The 20,413-nt window shown below is 33.4% G+C and overlaps 1 protein-coding gene across 1 annotated transcript in view; it reads left to right on the top strand.

Annotated features, from left to right (window-relative positions):
* Positions 1-20,413, top strand: part of LOC106871452 (dynein axonemal heavy chain 5) — a 330,351-nt gene that overhangs the window by 127,933 nt on the left and 182,005 nt on the right. Inside the window, exons 21-25 of the mRNA XM_089358345.1 lie at positions 1,686-1,837; positions 5,646-5,853; positions 9,146-9,366; positions 12,766-13,004; positions 17,752-17,964. Of these exons, the coding sequence (XP_089214471.1) occupies positions 1,686-1,837; positions 5,646-5,853; positions 9,146-9,366; positions 12,766-13,004; positions 17,752-17,964 (1,033 nt within the window). The remainder of the gene's footprint in view (positions 1-1,685; positions 1,838-5,645; positions 5,854-9,145; positions 9,367-12,765; positions 13,005-17,751; positions 17,965-20,413) is intronic.

Below are 20,413 nucleotides of genomic sequence, written 5' to 3'. Positions count from 1 at the left end.
CTCTTGCACCCTTCAAATTCCAAACACAAAATGAAGATGGAAGAAGTATTTATGGCAGTGTCCTAGCAAGATAACAATTAACTTGTTGAAATCAGAAATAGCAGACAAACAAAACAACATTTGAGAGTTTAAATGTACAAGATTTGAGATGCTATAACAATTATATCATATTAAAGAGTATTAGCAATTTAAATCATGAGAAATTGTGGCAGCTATAGATAATAACTTCTTTGGCAATTTCTGTTGGATAAAATATATGATAATTATATAAGATTGTTCTTTCAGAATTCTTTACAATTTAGCAATGAAGTTGTTGAAAGGCTACTGCTTTGACTTGGAGGCAAAGTGATGCGTGAGACGAAAGTAATATTTCAAATTATAAATATATTAAAACATTTCTGATAACAAGAGAGAGAGAGAGAGAGAGAGAGAGAGCGAGAGAGAGAGAGGATGAAAGAATACAAAATTTAGTGGGAAAATAGTAATATCTGTACTATGAAGGTATTTCCACCAATCTGAAGTAGAAACAAGATGGCACTAACTTTTCTTTTAAAAATTACTTGGAACATTTTAACTGATTTAAAGCAATACATATATATATATTTACTTCATTTTCTATATTATCTTTTGTAAAATATATTTGCCAACTAAATGTGGTGGTCTTATAGAGGACGGTGCTACTGTTGTTTTTAGCCCCAGGAAGACATCTCCTCCAACTGGTTACCCGTCTTCAGTGTGTGTTAATCACTAGCTAGTGATGAAGAACTCATTCCACTTGCAAAATACTGTTTCCTTTTTCTAGCGACACACTGTCGCTGATCTCGTAAAAGAGTGAGATAAGTTATATTAAATCTCTGAGCGAGAGATAAGCAGTAACAGTACGGAATCGTAAAATATATTTGCCAACTAAGTGTGACGGTCCTACAGAGGATGGTGTTACTGTCCCCAAGGAGACATCTCCCCCAGCTGGCCAATGACACGTCCCTCTACAAGATAGTTGGCAAATATATTTTACGATTCCGTACTGTTACTGTTTATCTCTCGCTCAGAGATTTAATATATCATCCTTACTTACCACCAAAAGGTAAAATTAAAGGAAAATATGAATATTAGTCACTTCATAACTTGGAAATATTTTCCTTATGTTGTATTATATATTTCTATAAAGGAGTGGAATTGATGCTTGTGTGATATTAACAGATGAATTAAACAACAAGGAGTTTACCCATTGACCCAAAATACATATCTTAATTATTCATTTTCTTCAAACCCACTAATTCTAATCATCTCAGTATCTCTGAGTGAAATGTCGGTGATCAGGATAAAACAACTCATTGATTTTTATGTTGAATGTTTACCAAAGAAGATGTTATTAGTTATATTCATTTAGGTGTCTCTTAATTAACTACACATATCTATTTCTTTTACCATATAATTCATTTCTTATGTCACATGTCAGGAAAGATGTTAAATCATGGCCAAGCTCGTAGGTAGATTAGAAACCATACTGCAGACTTGACTTATCAAAAGTTTACCATTAATCTGTGATACTTTGTAGAAGTTTATGAAAATAGAAAAATAATACATTTTGTGTAAAAACCAATCGTTTTCTGGATATTTTCCTATGCTTGTTCTTCATCCCAATAATTCATTAACGTCATCTTCTTTTTATTTTTTGTTTGAAGGTTTCAAGATGTGCTAAATGAATTCAAACATATCAAAGCAAAGATTCCATCCTTGCTGATACCAGTGATGGGTCCATACTATTCTGACATATATGATAGTTTTGAACCGGGTATCAAATCCCTAACTTGGACATCTATTAATATTGACACATGTGAGTAATTCTAGTTTAATAAATAGTTCACTTGAAACAAAAAGGTTTGATCAGAGTTAATTTTATCTATTTTTTTTTCTTATTCCCTGGGGAACCCAGTTACTTTCACTATGTAGTCCAGTTAATACATACTTTCTGTAGAGCATGACAAGAGTAATGAGATGATGGAATCTGTTTAGATGTTGCTAAATAATTTAGATATTGTTTATGAGAATCACTGTACAGAAAGTGGGAAGTATTGCAGCTTATCCCACTTTTGCATGTTAACTGATTGACAAAGATTTCTCCTTCTTGAAGAAAATATGTGTGGCTATGACAGAATTTAGGATTAGCTATTGAAATATTTGTTAGATATGTAGTACCTCTAATGCACCCAGTGAGGGAATGTACCTCAACTTAAAACTTATTTCATAATTAAGTTTACAGAGAGTCCATAACTAAATAGTCTGTCACTTGTCCAAACAACTTATTCAGTTACATTTCTCATTCCATAAGAATGAACAGTTAAATCAATTCTATCAGAAATCTAAGAGACTAATCAAAATCAAAGAGTCTTAACTTTCAGCCAATTATGACATAATTATAACTGTCTTTACCATTAAAAGTTGATGCTAAACCAAATTCTTCAAACAATTAAGATTTGATTTGAAATAGACAAATTAAGTTAGTTGCTGTAGTTTTAAATGAAGGTTTGTTTGTTTGATTAGCAGTTTCAGTTTTTTTTTTTTTTTGATTGTAATATATAAAACAAAAACCTCAGCTTGTTTGAAATTTGTAAAGGATTTGCAGCTGTTCTTGAAGAAGGAAATATTATTTGCATTTATTAGGTAATTCTTATTTGGCTAGCATCCCCATGAGAGATTATCAAAAAGTTGGGATCTTTTTTAAAACGGGGACCACATTTTTCATTAACGAAACACTTTGAAACTTGGAACACTGGTAGAATGTGTCATATAAAACATCTTTTTCTCTTAGTCTTCTTAAAAAAAAAGAAATCCCTAAGTTATTCCATGTTAAAGTTGTCGTATTTCTGTAATTTCAACCAATCACTGACGTCCATTCAGCCGATATACATTAAGTGCTGACTACATAAACAAACGATTCTGAAACAATTCTATCGGTGATAGGGTTAGGGTTAGGGTTAGGGTTAGGGTAAAACAGCAAATTTAAAAAGAAAAAAAGAAAAACAAAGCTATGGAAATTAAATACGCTTTACACCGCTTAATCAGCCAAAGGAGTAACTATAAACAACTGAATACTTGTCAGTGATTGGTTGAAATTATCGAAATAAGATGATATTTATTTGTATTTATACCATTTATTATAAGCTTCCTTAATGAAATATATTTTTGTCTCTTGATAAAAATATACTTATTAAGCTTAGTGAATTTGTTGGTGGTGATTCGACTAGCTATTCATTTGTTGTAACTATGATAAAACTGACATTACAATTAAGAATATCTTTATGTGCAGTTATTGTTTTAACGAGTTATTGATTCATTCAGCTTATTTATTTTAAATTTAGATATACTTTCTTAATTACTGTGTTATCTACCATTTACTATCAAGATATTTATTTATATATTCAGTACATATCATCCACTCTCATTATATACAAATTTCTATGCAATTAGACAGAGATTTATAAGAAAGTATCCAGATTAGATGTAAAAAAGAAAAATAGACATGTTACTCTAGTAAATAATATATTTCATGGCATTATATTTGAACCTCAGGCCCTTTGAAATAGTCTTTACTTAGTAATCCACCTCATCTTCCATGCCTCAAATGTCACACAAAAAACTTCTTACTAAAGGCTATCCAATAATGCATGTGATTCCGTGTGAATTTTATCTACCATCTTGAAGCAGTGCTCCTTTAGCTTCAGTTTCATTTTGATAAACATGACAAAGTTACAGGGGAATGGATCTGGCTTATATGGTGGGTGTGAATTGATAGACTATGCAGCAATTAAGATCCATGTTTAGGTTTTCTATGAGAGTAAGATGGACTGGTTGGAGATGATTCTCATGGATTAGTTCATGAATTTTACCCCTATTTTCTGGTGTTTTTCTTGTGACTGGTTGTTTTAATGCTCATCATGTTAACTTAATGTTTGGCCAGACTTGAAATACATATGCCACTCAAAATACATGTATTGACCAAAGAATGTTCATGAAAATCCTTACAAAACTTTTTAAGGTTCTTCATAACAAGACTTTCTGAGCTTCATTCAAATTTGATACAGACATATTAGTTCAGATTATTTACATTATTTACATTCAACAGATATTTGTCCTCATCTTGTTTGTTGTTAACACAATGTTTTGGCTGATATACCCGCCAGCCTTCTTCATGTGTCTTGGGAAATTTTGAACCTGGGTTCTCATTCCTAAGGTATTTTTGATGTTATTATTATTATTCATTATTATTATTGTTATTATTATTATTATTATTATTATTATTATTATTATTAGTGTTCAGGTCACTGCTTGGAATCGAACCCGGAATCTTGGGGTTAGTAACCTGTGCTCTTAACCACTACGCCATATACCCATGGGCATAGTGGTTAAGAGCATGGGCTACTAACCCAAGATTCCGGGTTCGATTCCAAGCAGTGACCTGAACAATAATAATAATAATAATAATAATAATAATAATAACATCGAAAAATACCTTAAGAATGAGAACCCAGGTTTGAAATTTCCCCAAGAGACCTGATGAAGGCTGGAGGGTATATCAGCCGAAACGTTGTGTTAACAACAAACAAGATGAGGACAAATATCCGTCGAATGTAAATAATGTAAATAATGTACAGAATTCCTCATTTCTTAAATATAGAACTGTATATTGGTTCAGATTTTTCACTTGTAATAGTAATGGTACTTGCATAACTATTTTAAAATAGTTATAAAATCCTTTTATAATAATTGAACACAATATTTTCTACTCTGCCCATTTGTAGCCACCCTACTGAGTAGTATAAAAAAAAGGGTAAAATGTAGTACTGAAGGTGCATGGATCAGTGGTTAGAGCATCAGGCTCACAATCATGAGGTAGTCAGTTCAATTCTCAGACTAGGCTATGTATTATGTTCTGGAGCAAGGCACTTTATTTCATGTTGCTCCAGTTCACTCAGCTATAGAAATGAGTTGCAACATCACTGGTGCCAAGTTGTATCAGCGTTTGCCTTTCCCTTGAAACAAGGATTCTGGATTATTTTTCCTGTTTTTTTACTTAATCTTTGAGAGTGGTCAGGTTCATTTTTAGTATTCCCATTTGTGAGAGTAGTCGAGTTTATTTTCGATATTCTCATTTTAAAAATCATCTCCTGCTAATCGTTGGTGTTGCCTTGGCAGAGGTTTGTGCTCTCTGAGTGCTCTTATTATTGTATATTCTTCTTCATATATTAAGTCCAAATATGTGTCACTGAAATTTTGGTTGCATTTGTGATGTAAGTATAATGACTTTTTAGCTGTACTGTAGTACTTGACCTCGCTCACTAGGCAGCAAACATTCTCTCTATAGTTATTGTGCACTCTTGAAGAGATTTCAGTACTGAAAGCTAATAATATACAAGTTAACCTCATAGTGCTCCCATTTTCCCATTAGTAAACTAAAACTAACTATGACCAGCAAGGGTTAATGTACTTGAAAGATGTTAGTGATAGCAGGCTAACTAGAAACTGTGGAGTACTGTACTCAGCACAATCTTCAATGGGTTTCTATTAATAAAGTATTTTCACTAAACATTAAATGTAAATTTATAAATGGAAATTAATATTAATTGCTTACATTGAATTTTCAGACATCAAGACATCAAAAGAAGCCGTTGATAAATTCAAGATACTTGTGAAACGAGTGACAGATCTCTTGGAATGTCAGATTGATGGCACTTTGGAGAAAATGTCAATGACAACACTCTGTTCTATACCCGATAATCATGCATTAACCATTGATGATTTTGTTGAAGAAACTACCACAGTCGTAGCAGAAGCTGCTACTAACTTAAGTGTGTATGTATTTCTGTTTGGGTATAAGACCAAAATTTTCTTCTTTCTCTCCATATGTATCCAGTTAAATGTCAATCCATTTTTGGGAGCAAAAACTCTGGAATTTTTCCTTTATGTCATATAAAAGTTGACACAAGTTTTTCACAGGCAACAGCTCAACATGTGCTGGTTGGGGGATTATCTTGTGTATGAATGTTACTGTTAGTAAATAAATTTTTCCCTTACCATTACACATTTTGATGTAAAACATCAGTTTACAGATTTCTCAACATCATTATTAAAGAAGCAATGGCACATAATTAGTATGATACATAGTAAAAAAAAAAGCCTACCTTCATTTGTTATAAAGGCTGGACTGTATCCTTTTACCCATATAATTCACTACAGTTACCATGTCTCTTAATGGGTAGTACTTACCGGTACACAACACTAACTTTTAACATCAGCTAACTTTTTCTCGACTTCAACTTTAATCTTTATGCTCTCCAATGCCATTGACTATTCATCAATGCATCAAGCTGTTCCTGAAAAAAGGAGACATAGAAAAGTCATCTAACTTAGCCTGAACACCCTGTGTATATATGTATGTGTGTAGTGCATGTCTGTGCTTGTGTGTTAGTGTCTCTTTGTTTTGACATCACATGATTGTTGTAAATGACTCATTTATTTCCAATATTCTGCAAAAACATGCCTGGCCAAAGGGGAAATATTACCTTTTTTTGGAAGAAAGAGAAGGGCATCCAACTGCAAAAACTCCGCCTCAGTACAACTCCATCTGACCCATGCAAGCATGTATATTATTTAAATGATGATGATGATGATGATAAATAATAGGACAGTAGCATGTCATGTAGTCAATTTTTTTCACAACTATTTTGCCTAATAGTAGAAAACAAATTTTATGAGGAAAGAAAAGGAAAAGAAAAAACTGACATTTGATGCAGAGTTTTAGAAAAACTCATCTGTTTTGTGGGTATATTTGACAATTAACGTTCTATAATTCTGTGTCAGCTCTTGACTGGCAGTGATCATTTCCACTTTTGTAATGCAAATGTATTGCGTTTCATTTATTTGAAGATATCAAAGGATGCAATTTCAAAAGTGTCTGCTTTACCTATTATTAATGTAAAAGAAATTATAAATGAGCAGCTGGCATTCTAACATGTAACACTCATCACTTTGGAATTAATAACTATGATGATTAAGCTCTGGATAAAGAGTTAACTCCAAATGATATATTGTCTCAGAGCTGAATGATGTGAAAATGAAATTTAGAAAATACCTTTCAAAATAGATTCAGTCATTGCAAAGAACACTAATAGGATTTTCTTTGAATAAGGTGATTAATGACTGGTAAAACCTGATCAAATGAAAAGTGCTTAAATATATGTGAAAAAGGACAGGAGAATGAGAAAAAATGTAGATGTGCATTCACAATGAAATTAGCTGAAGAATCCGAAGACTTCAATGGTATATTATCAATGCTGCTTTATAATTTACACACAATGAAGATTTTCAACTATCAATTAGAACCTGAACATTTCTCAGGAGAGAATAATTGTACATTATTTTCTTAAGGAAAGTGCTTAAATATGTGAGACAAGACAGGAAAACGAGAGAAAATGTAGATGTGCATACTCAATGAAATTATATATATAATAAGGGTGAAAAATTGAATATTGATTTGATTAATATCAATTTAAAACCAATGGCCTAGCATATTGAAAAAATCTGAAGATTCAGAAAAATTATATTACATACATATAAGAGGGATGACTACTAAGTGGACATCCATTATGCTAGAAGTAGATCACCTACAATCCGACCACTAAGGAAAGATTGTTCTCAAGAAAATTCAGCAAACACCAGAACGTAAGCAAGTAAGACAAATGAAAAGATACAAAATATCAAGGTTAATCATGGACCGGTTTCATTGTCACCACTTAGGCGGTCACCACAGACATCTCGTGCACAGTTCTGCAAATTATATTGCCAAGACGATCATACTGAAGAGTTGCAGACAATTACGTAAGTGGTGACAACAAAACCGGTCCATGATTAGCCTTGATATTTTGTATCTTTTCATTTGTCTTGCTCGCTTACGTTCCTGTGTTTGCTGAATATTTTTGAGAACAATCTTTTCTTAGCGGTCGGATCGTAGGTGATCTACTTCTAGCATAATGGATGTCCACTTAGTGGGCATCCCTATTATATATATATATATATATATATATATATATATATATATATACAATAATAATTTCAATGGAGGCAATACAAGCGGAAACTAGAGGAACATAATTTAATTAATAACCACATTCGAAAATCAAATACATACATATATTCTTCTACACTTATAAAAGGGAAATAAAAATTCCAAATATATAAATATAAAGATAGACATAAATAGATAAATATTGATGTGATATATAAAACACAGTGAATTTACATTTAAAAGTTATAATATATTGGTGTAATAAAGATTTGACATGATAAAGTATTAAAAGGACATACTAAAATATCACGAAAATAATACAAAAATTTAAAACTTCCATCTATGGGCCAAGTAATATGATATATTTTATATTTTTAAAACTGACACTCCCCTCATCAGGATGTTCTCACACAATATACGAAATACAAAAATACAATTATACAATTACATACCAGCTCCTCTGAATTGTTAACACTAGCAAACTCAAAATAAAGCAGTGTATTTTGTATTTATATATATATATATATATATATATATATATATATATATATATATATATATACCCTATATACACCCTATATACACAGACATGAAAGAAGTAAATAGACACCCTTATAAGCATTAAAATTTATTTAAATCTGAAATTATACATTCAAACTATTTGTTAGTTGTTATAATGTGAACATTTAATATTTAGTAGGCATGCTCTTTGCATTTTTCAATATATATATATATATATTTATGAGGGTAGAAATTGATATTAATCAATTTGAACCAGTGGTCTAGCATATTAAAAAAATCCGAAGATTAAAATTATATTACATACAAAAATAAGAGGAATGACCAGCATGATTCGGCATCTATTTCTAGCATATAGGAGTCCACTTTTGCTGGTCATTCCTCTTATTTTTGTATGTTATATATATATATCATGTAACTGGATGACTGTTAGTTCTTCGGAGTTCATCCACTCTTTGACAGGTCCTTTCCTACCCTGCAAGGTGTCTGAAGCCTACACTACTCATCAACTTTGATTTCAGTGGTTCAACTTAATAATGATTATTTTATATTTTATTTCAGTTCAAGCAAACTGATTGAAATGTCTGTTGGGGAACTTTTTGATTTATTGAAGTCAAACTTGGAACTAGATGTGAAAAAATACCTTATAGCCGAGAATGGTTACCCATGTACTAATCCAGATACCAAATATAAAAATCAGGCTTGCAATGAATGCTTAGCTTGCGGTTACCATAACATGCTAATTTACTTCACACAGAAAAACACCGATGCTCTTGTAAAGAGTAAGTAGAAACTGTTTCCATTTCAATTACTCACTTGTATTAGATTATAAGTCACATGAGTCAGTGTTGAGACTGTTAGGTTGTAGACCTGCTGACTGTAGGATGGAATGTTTAAATTTTATCATTGCTTTGGTATGTTCCTAGCTAAGTAACTTAAACTTTTAATAGATTAGCTCTTAACAAGTACTGTGGGAAATGAAATTTCTGTAGTAGTGTATGATAACTGTATAACTAATAAGAAGCTTTTCAGTTTGCAATGCTTTGAAAGAAGGCACCACTCAATTAAGTTCTATCTCAAATGTTACAATAAACAAAACATTTATGGTGTGTAAACAACTTGAGTAGTGCTACTTTTATAACTGTGAAGACAATATAAAAAAAGTTTTCTTTTGAATATCTAAGCTAAATAGAGTTTAGAATTAAGTTTTGGAGCATTTAGCACATTTAACATTGGACCCTTTGGCAAGTTATTTTACACTTCATGTCTCAGCTAAGCTTAAAACTGATATAGTTGTTATTGTTAGACCCAGGGCAGTTCAGATTCAGGAGACCTATTATCAAAGGTACTTCATCTGTGACCATCTGGTATTTTTCCTAGACTCAGTGCACCCAGGACAACTTTATCCAACGTAATATGAGGGTGACTTGGATGTTATATTTAGCAGTTCAAATTATACATAGAGGTTTCTTGCCTGGCTTGTACAATTTTATCACTTGTCTCAAGACTAGAAAAATTATAAAAAATCAATTATCTTTACAGGAAGTCTATGTTTATGTAGTTTAGTCCCAGGTCAATGCTGTATAAATAACACATGATAGAAAAACCCCTTTCCAGCCACAATAGCTTGTTATCATAGGATTTGAATCGAGAGATATCCTGATCACAACTGAGTTTATTTTGCTGTCTACTGATAAAGCAGTAAAAAGGATGAAGACTCCCTTTGATCGTGAATGACCATGGGATTGCACCTACAAAGTTCTCCTCTGAGGGACAAGTCTGGGCAAGGTTGTTTATGGAAGACCAGCAGTCACCCATGCATGCCAGCCTCTCCTTCTCCATGCCACCAGTGTTACCCAAGGGGAAGGCAATGTATGACATAGCTTGGTACAAGTGACTTTGCAACTCATTTCTACAGCTGAGTGAATTGGAACAATGTGAAATAAAGTGTCTTGCTCCAGAACACAACACACAGCCTGGTCTGGGAATGGAACTCACTACCACATGAGTGTGAGCCCAACACTCTAACCTCTGAATCAGGTGCCTTCACAATAAAACAGTAGTGAAATATTGAAATGCTTCTATAAACATTTTTTGGCAAGTTTAGATGTGAGCTAAGGTTCTATGCCACATGCTGCAAGATCTGGATTCCGAACCAGTCATTGATCTCTGCTTTACAAAGAACATTGCTATAACTGACAGACTCTATTCAACAGGAAGGAGAGAATAAGTATCACTCCCACTTTTCATTGAATGACTTTTGTAATCATTTATATCCTCCCAAAAATAAAATTTGCTGAGTCATCCACACAGAATACATTGTTAGAGTCATCAAGGACAAATACATTAAACTTTTCATTTTAAAAGTGAAAATTATTTCAATATTATACTTATCATGTCTTTAGAGAAGCTATGCTATGTTTCAAAAATATAAATCAGTCTTCAGACACTACAGTTTGTAAGTAGTTTTTAGCTTTATTATCTTAAGCATTTCTTTTAATTTAATTTACACTTTATTATATTAAAGCTGTAGTTTATGGTTGGGATAGCCAGCAGTTTTATGCCTATATACATTTCTTTATATATGTCAATGATTTAGGTCTTAATTTAACATTACATGTTGAAGTAGTAAGCTGGCAGAATCATTAACACACCGGGCAAAATACTTAGTAGCATTTCGTACATCTTTATGTCCTGAGTTCAAATCCTACTGAGGTTGACTTTACCTTTCATCTTTTATGGGGGTTCAATAAAACAAGTATCAGTTGAGTACTGCAGTCAATGTAATTGACTTATCCACTTTCCCAAAATTGCTGGCCTTGTGCCAAAAGTTGAAAGCAATATATCTTTACATGTTACTTGATGATAACATCCAAGGTGATAACATCCATAAGTGCAGGAGTAGCTGTGTGGTAAGTAGCTTGCTTACCAACCACATGGTTCTGGGTTCAGTCCCACTGTGTGGCACCTTGGGTGTGGATTTGGTAGACGGAAACTGGAAGAAGCCTGTTGTATATATGCATATATATATGTATGTGTGTGTATAAGTTTGTGTGTCTGTGTTTGTCCCCCCAACATTGCTTGACAACCAATGCTGGTGTGTTTACGTCCCCGTAACTTAGTGGCCTGGCGCAAAAGTGTCCGATAAAATAAGTATTAGGCTTACAAAGAATAAGTCCCAGGGTCGATTTCTTCGACTAAAGGTGGTGCTCCAGCATGGTCACAGTCAAATGACTGAAACAAGTAAAAGAGTAAGGTACATTGTAGTACCACATAAAAAAAAAAAAAAAAAAGTTTGGTTTTTTTCAAATATGCTTGTTGCAACAAGTGCATAAAATAGGGTCAGTGTAATTCAAAGTTTAAAGACATGTAACACCAACTACAGAGTTTGGAATGTTCTGCATAACAGAAACAGAGTGAAATGATTATTTTACACACAGTTCAAGAGCACTTCAAGCAAATGTAGGTAGAGAGAGGGAGTACAGAAGAAGAGAATTAGATAAATAAAAATACAATGACATCATAAACTTTACTACATCTTGGTATTTCCTTTCTTCTTCACTCTCCATATTTAAGTCTCCTCTCATTTTTTCTCCTTCACTCTCTCTCTCTCTTTCTCCATTTATCATTATCAACAACACCAACAACTCTACTGCCACTGCTACTATAACTATTTCTTATTCTATTTGACTTGCTTCCTTTAACATTATACAAACAGCAGGTACATAAGAACATATAATTGTATAAGGCTAAAAGTAAAAATGCCCTTCGGTCATGAATGACCATGGGACTGCATCTAGAAAGTTCCCTTCTGAGGCACAAGTCCAGATAAAATTGCTTGTGGAAGGCCAGCAGTCACATAAGCATACCAATCTTCCTTCTCCTCATCACAAATGTGATCCAAGAGAAAGGCAAAAACAGATACAGCTTGGTAACAGTAACATTACAACTCATTTCTACTGGAGCAATGTGAAAAATAAAGTGTCTTGCTCGTGAACACAACACACAGCCATCTGGAAATTGAACTCATAACATCATGATTGAAAGTCTTATGCCCTAACCACTGAGCCATATAGATTGTAAGTCTGATGCTCTAGCCACTGAGCAATATAGATTATCACCATTATTAATATTAGACATTGAGTCAGTTATACTGTTGTCAATATTATTGTTTCTTTTAGGTACTCGTATGACTCTTAATTTGTTGAAAAGAACACTTCAGAGCAACACTCAGTATAAAGGAGATGCAAAATCTTACTGGCAGCCAGCCTTATTCAAAAGCGACATAATTCTTGAAATCCCAGATGTAGTCCTGAAACCTAGCCTTGAAGATCTACAGCATGGGCTTAACAAAGCAGTGAATATTATCATCAATATGGCCCAGAATATTGAGCCATGGAGGCACTTGGCAACTGCTGTGGTAAACAATTCATTTTATTACTAACATTTACTTAACCAAATGCCTTTTTTGGTTGGAATTTCTAACTTGATGCATCCGTTCATAATGATGAGGATGATATCATTATTTAATGATGTCATCATTAATATAACATTATTTTCTTATGAATCTTTTGATTGGTTGGGGGTATAAGCAAACAATGTATATATATATATATCAGCATGTGATTGGAGCCATTGTAACATGATTTAATGAAATTCACTTTGTGATTTTATATCAACAACCTTCTGAGTGAGCATCGGTCAAGTACTAGAGTCCATTCCACACAAAAAGAAGTGGTTTTGTGTCTCAGCTAGAAATAAATATATTTATTGATACCTCAATTTCTTAAAAACTGTTGGGGTTAAATAAAGGTACCATTGCTTTGATTCTCAAATTGACAAATAGAAGCCAGACCCCCCCCCCCCCCAAAAAAAAAGCAAAATTTTTTCCCTTCTCTTTTTTTATTAACAAGTAGACAAACTAGAGTATAGAATGTCCATCCAAATGACTCTACTTTCTTTGCTATGATGTTGGACAAGTTTAAAATTTTCTTTCTATCTAAATTTTATCAAATGAGGCAATTTGTTTGTCCCTTTTCAATCCCCACCTTGTCCGATTCTGAAACACTGCACTAGAATTAATGTTGTTTGGATTTCATGAAATACTGCAGAATTGGTAGATATATGTCTTTTAGTTCCAATACTTATAATTATGAATATTTATGAATATTTTGTTTGGCTATTTGACATTTAATCACCAGCATAGTTTTTATGTCTCCTATTTCTATATTAGTACGGATTACATAAAACTTGGTGCTATTTTCTATAGCTGGATGCTCTTCTTGTCATTAACCTTTTCAAGAAAGGTATTTATTCTCCTGATATATATATGCATGCAGCTAACCCCCCACCCCCACCTCCACACACATTTAAAAGCTTTTGTAAAAGTTACTTGATACATTTACAGTAATTAGAAAAATACTTTTGACAGTTATTAACTATTTAAAAAAATTTGTTTGATTAACAGAATTTCACTAAGCTTTGTGGAAGAAGCCTGTATATTGTCTGTAGTTTATGTCTAGTGTGTCTTTTGTGTGTAAGCACTTTCGTTTTCTGACATTTCAAACATATGCATTCCGAGCTAATACATAATGAGGAAGTTATATTTTTTTTAATAATGCTGTTAACTATTTTGGGTTTAGTTTTGGATTTAAAATTCTTATTAAGTACTCTTCTTTTACTTTTCATAGTTGATCATGTTTGTCTCATATTTTGTAAAATGGAAATATTTAAAGTTTACTATTTGCACAAATGTCTAGATGTTTATTACATAGAACATTTCTAAGAGATGAATCTTTGATTTGTTGTCTATGCACATTTGCACAGCTGGTTAGTTTTGTCCCTGTTTCCCCAATGTAATTCTCATTGCATTGTAGGCTTGTAATGTAGCAGATGAGATTTTTTGCTTTGCAATTCATGTTATCTTTTGGTTCTTCTTTCCTCAATTATTTCACATGTCCCATGAGGTTCTTCACAGTGTTTTTACTTGTATTATTTCTTCCTCTGACAAGAACCTCAGCTTTGTTAGAAGTCTCTCAAGATTTAGTGCTTGTCTTCGGTTGTTGATGGTTTGTGATTTTTAAATTTTTTGGTGGAAATTTCATAGTTGATACAGAATTGGGAGGCATCGTTTGCCTGAATGTAGGATTGTGGGTTCCTATAAATGGAATATTTATGTTTGTATTTTCGTTTTCACCCTTAGCATGAGTGTTTCTTTGTAAGGTATAGATCAAGATTTCTTTTCTCTGGTTATGCATGATTTATTAAATTTTGGAGTATTTATGTTTTTGAAGTAACATATTTAGTTCTGCTACTCATTTCTCTCATCTATTGGTATTTGTAGCTATCGAGCACACATGTCTTGCCATACTGACTCATATGTTCCTTTTTGTATGGGAAGGGTGGCAAGATTTAGAATCTAAATCTCAATGTGTGCTTTTGTCCTTACAGCAGCCATCAATTGTATATGTCTCATGCTAAGGGTGAAACGAAAATACAAATAAAAATATTCCGTGCAACACTGCAGTTCTAACACAAGCATCATATAATCTGCTTTTCACTCTGTAGGAAAACACCTTTATTACCAGCAGTAGCCCTCACTCCCTGAACTTTTTCCAGCTCATACTTACTCTGGTTACTATACTCTCAGAGCAGCCAACGCCCTTGCTAATTGCATCTCCTAGGTAACAAAAGTTATCAGCTACTTCTAGCAAGCCAACTGGGAATTTGATAGACAAAATTTGTGATGTCCTCACATGAACTGTTCCAGTACATCTGCAACATATGAAGCTCTTACATTTATGGTTTCCGTTACATCTCTTGTGTGCTCATAGCCTACATCAAGTACAGTGTATAGAGTTTTATACCTGCTCCTTTTCTGTATATTGAACAAAGACATTTCCTTGAAGGTACAGGTTCCTGTATTCTTTCCTACTTGCTAAAACCTTCATCTTCTCTAAATTTACCTTAAAGCCTCTCAATTCCAGGATTATCTTCCATACCAGGAATTTCTATTTCCCTTGTGGATTCAGCTATGAGAACTAGATCATCAACATATAGGAGTTCTCATGGACATCCAGTCTTAAACTCCTCTTTGAAAGCTTGCAGGACTATGGTGAATATGAGGGGCTGAGAACTGAGCCTTGAGGAACTCCAACCTTCACACTTAATTCTTCACTCTGTGTGTGTGTTGTGTGTGTTGTGTGTGTGTGTGTGTGTGTGTGTGTGTGTGTGTGTGTGTTGTGTGTGTGTGTGTGTGTATGTGTATAAGTATATAAGTATGTATGTGCATGAACGTGAGTGCATGTACATCTGTGTCTTCTTGTCTTGACAGTATGATTGATGGAAATGAATGTCATTCATTTCTAATATTTTGCAAAAACATATCTGGCTGAGATGTTGGGGACATATTACTTCGCTTGGAAACAAGTAAGGGTTGGCAACAGAAAGGGCATCTAGCTGTACAAAATCTGCCTTGCTAAACTCCATCTGATCCATGCAAGCATAGAAAAGTGAATGTTAAAACAATAATGACCGTATATGAATATATATTGTTACTATTATGTTAAACTTTCGTATATCCAAATTTGGCCAAATGTGTTTTTTGCAATATTTATTTTTGCTTGCAATAGCCAGTTGTTTTGGTCAAACTATCATATCTCCAGCTGCTTCAGATGCCACGATGTCAAAAATTGTCAAAGTGTAGTACAATGGTTTTGTTATGGAATGGTGAAACAATTTATTTGTTTTCTGAAAAAGCAACATGTTGGACTTACAACACTTTTGCATAATAGAAACGATATATATATATTTACATGCATGTAATTTTTATTATTAATAGTGTTTACTTTGGCTATTCTAAACAGTATTTGTTAAGATGAAAGTTTCCTTATATATCATAGGAATTGGTAAGGGGAATTAATGAGTTGGGGTTGAAGCATAAATAGATGGTGAGAGAGGGAGGACATTTTGACTTAGAAGTAGTAAACAAAGAGAAATGCAGTAGAAAAGGAAGAAAATATCTAATGTGCTTAGTCATCTTGGTAATATTCTATTTTATTGACTATTTCAGTAAAGGTTATTGATACAGCTAATATAATTATGTCAAATAAGATTGATTTTCTTTTTAGGAAAATATTTAGTTTTCCATGAACAAACATCTAATTCCCAATTATATGTTCACTTATAATTTACCAATATATCAGTTTTTATACATACTTATGTAAATAAATATGCATACATCCTAAAAAATATGTATATATGTGCACTCATACACATACATATGTATACATATTTAAATGTGGCATGGAAGAGAGGAGAATGTGTTGGTTTGGATATGTGCTGCATGAATAAAGACAGCTGTATACAGAAGAGCCTGTCACTGAAAATGGATGGCACCTGTGGAGGAGGGAGACCCAGGAAGACATGGGATGAAGTGGTGAAGACTGATCTCAGGACGTTACAGTTCATGGAGAAAATGACAATGGACCAAGATGTTTGGTGATATGAGGTTCTAGAGAAGATCCACTCACGTCAGTGAAAATGGGTGCTAGAAGAGAGCAGATTGGAGTTCTGGGTACCTCTGTTGCCTGAGTCAAGAATGGTTCTGACATTCCAACATGCTAGGTGGATAGATATTTAATGTGACTCAAGAAAATTTCCAAACGCAGTCATACAAGTATGTGCATATATATGTATCATGTTAACTATAGTTTGACTTTAGCTAAGACACCAAGAGGAGGCCATTTGGCAAAGAAGAAGTTGTAAAATTTATCTGAATTTCTCTAGGGTTGAAATTACAGGCTGTATTCTGAAAGCAGTGGTCATACTTTACAATTTACATAAGGCATGAACTCTCGTAACCTGAGGTAGCTGTAACAGAGTGTGTCTATATTTATATTGACTTTGTAGGGCTGAAAAATTAGATTCACTAAATATATAATTTGAAAACTGAACATGCTAACAGCATTATATCGTCAATATTAAACTGCATTGGATGTTGTTCATGTATCTCCATGAATCATATATTTTTCTCTGCATATGAATTAATAAAATCTCTGCAACAAAGCTTGCTGAGGTTTTGTACCTTAAATATTTTGTTTCTGCATTTAGCAATTTGCTTTTTAATCTTTTCTTTTTTTTCTTTTACTTATCATGTATACATTTAGCCTGACATAAGCGAAGCAGAAGTTGCGGAAAATGGAGATGAACAAACAAAAGTGGTACCTGATCAATCACCAAAGACATTCTTCAAAATAATTAGTGAACATAAGGACATTGTAAAAATTGTGATCCAGCTAAACTCCACACTTACCATCATGAAATCAACTGTTCAACAAATTCTGAAAAAATTTACAAAATATTCAGAACTTTGGACTCGGGTATGCATCTCATTTTGTTTACTAAATTATTTTCATGAGAGATTTTGGTAGTATTATAGGATACAGTAAATATATATATATATATATATATATGTATATATATATATATATATATATATATATATATATATACATACACACACACATATATAAACATATATATAAGGGAATGCTGAAAAGTTCCTGGCTTTGGGTAAAAGAAAATATAGGCAGATCAGTTAATAATGGTTTATTGAATATATTCCCCTCTCTGATTCACACACTTATTGCAGCAGTCCTTCAGTTTTTCTAAGCCCCGTAAAAAAAACTTTTGCAATACCCTTTAAACCGGGAACTTTTCAGCACTCCGCCCTACACACATATATATAAGTACATACATACATACACCACACACGCATATGCATACCCTAGAGTCTTGAACAGCTTAGCCATGGATAAAAGATCTAAGTAGTCAGTCGACTTTTGATATAAAACACACACACACACACACACACACACACACACACAGACACACACACACACAGACACACACACAGAGTTACGTTTGCAGTTTCTTGGTCCCTGAACTTCTGATGAAGTAGGTTTATTTAACATTTGGTATGGCATATCTCCGGCTTTTTAAAAGCCTGTCAGTTCCCATCCTACCCTAGGTCTGTAGAGAGCCAATTTATTCTAGAAAATAAGGAAAAGAAAATGCTGGTGAAAAACAAAGAGAAAAGTAAAAGAATTGATCACTGTACTGGACTAGTACATTATTTATCATTTACCATAAGGATAAAAGGCAACTAAACTTGAGAGTACAGAGAGCTGGAATGTCACATGACACTCTAGCCAATGCTCTAACAATTCTGTTATCTCACTACCTTGTATGGCCATATCTTCCTACCTATATATATATATACACACACACACACATACAATGGCCTTTTGTTTTCCATCTACTAAATCCACTCGCAAGGCCTCAATTGGCCTGAGGCTATAGTAGAAAACACTTGCCCAAGGTGCCATGCAGTGGGACTGAACCCGGAACCATGTGGTTGGAAAGCAAGCTTCTTATTACACAGCTATGTCTTTGCCACCACATGGCCATGGCTGTGCCCATGTGTGTGTGTGTGTGTGTGTGTGTGTGTGTGTGTGTGTGTGTGTAGGTAACCTTGTCTAAGCGTTGTTTTCAAAATATCCTTGACTTCCAATTCAAAATGTAAGTGACATATTTATCAAAAGTAAGCAAAGAGAAATTAAATATCTTACTACAAAAGAACAGAAAAAAAAAGAACTCAAATAAAAAAAAAACATTTCTAAAACAGGTAACTAATGTAATATAGCTCTACAGATATCTTGTAGACTCTACCATTTTTGTTTTGCTGTCAAAAGTAAGTTATCTTATTAATGTTTTAAGTTGTTTTTTTTATTCACAACAAACAAATATGTTAATGCCTACTGAGTACTTATAGATGTCTCATAAAGAAATAAACCTACTATGAGATATAAGTGACTAACACTACACACAACAAAAGTGACTAACACTATATACATAACACTAACAGCTGACTGAATATAAAGTTTTTACAGAGATGTGTTATCATTTTTCTTTTTGGTAACATGCCAATTTCCTTTGCTCAATTTTATTTGATAAGTTATATCAGTTATATATAGGTGCAGGAGTGGCTGTGTGGTAAGTAGCTTGCTTACCAACCACATGGTTCCGGGTTCAGTCCAATTGCGTGGCACCTTGGGCAAGTGTCTTCTACTATAGCCTTGGTGTGTGTGTATTTGTGTGTCTGTTTGTCCCCCCCAACATCGCTCGACAACCGATGCTGATATGTTTACGTCTGCGTAACTTAGCAGTTCGGCAAAAGAGACCGATAGAATAAGTCCTAGGGTCGATTTTCTCGACTAAAGGCGGTGCTCCAGCATGGCCACAGTCAAATGACTGAAACAAGTAAAAGAGTAAAGAGTATGCTAATTTCCTTTGCTAAGCTTTATTTAATAAGTTATATCAGTTTCATTATGGACATTCCGAAAATGTATATACTTAACACAGGGTGGCCAGATAGTCCAGCTCTTGAGCACTTTGTTCTTCATCTGACAACAACTCGAGCTGGACACTAATTTATACTCTTTTAGGAATCTGCAAAAATTTGCTGCCTTTTTATATAACAATAACATCAAAACAAGGCAAGTCTAGTTTTGTAGCAATTCTCATTCAAGTGAAATGTTAGTATTTCACCATTTTGTCACATATTTCACTCCAACCAATAACATAGCAGTAACTTGGCAGCCATTTCTACTCCAGGTGGCCAGAATCAATCCTCACTCATCCTCTTAGCTAGCTATTGGCTCTTGGCTTGCCTTAAGAGAATACAAATTGTCTGCCTTAGTATCAAGTTTTCTTTGTCTTTGCATTCATAGAACAAATCAAATCAATCCTTCCACTGATATCAAGGAA

The sequence above is a fragment of the Octopus bimaculoides genome, chromosome 10 (genome assembly GCF_046866305.1).
Source record: "Octopus bimaculoides isolate indiv1 chromosome 10, ASM4686630v1, whole genome shotgun sequence".
In the NCBI taxonomy this organism is placed as follows: Eukaryota; Metazoa; Mollusca; class Cephalopoda; order Octopoda; family Octopodidae; genus Octopus; species Octopus bimaculoides.
The sequence above is the reverse complement of the archived record's forward strand: the minus strand, read 5'-3'. Positions and strand labels throughout refer to the sequence as shown.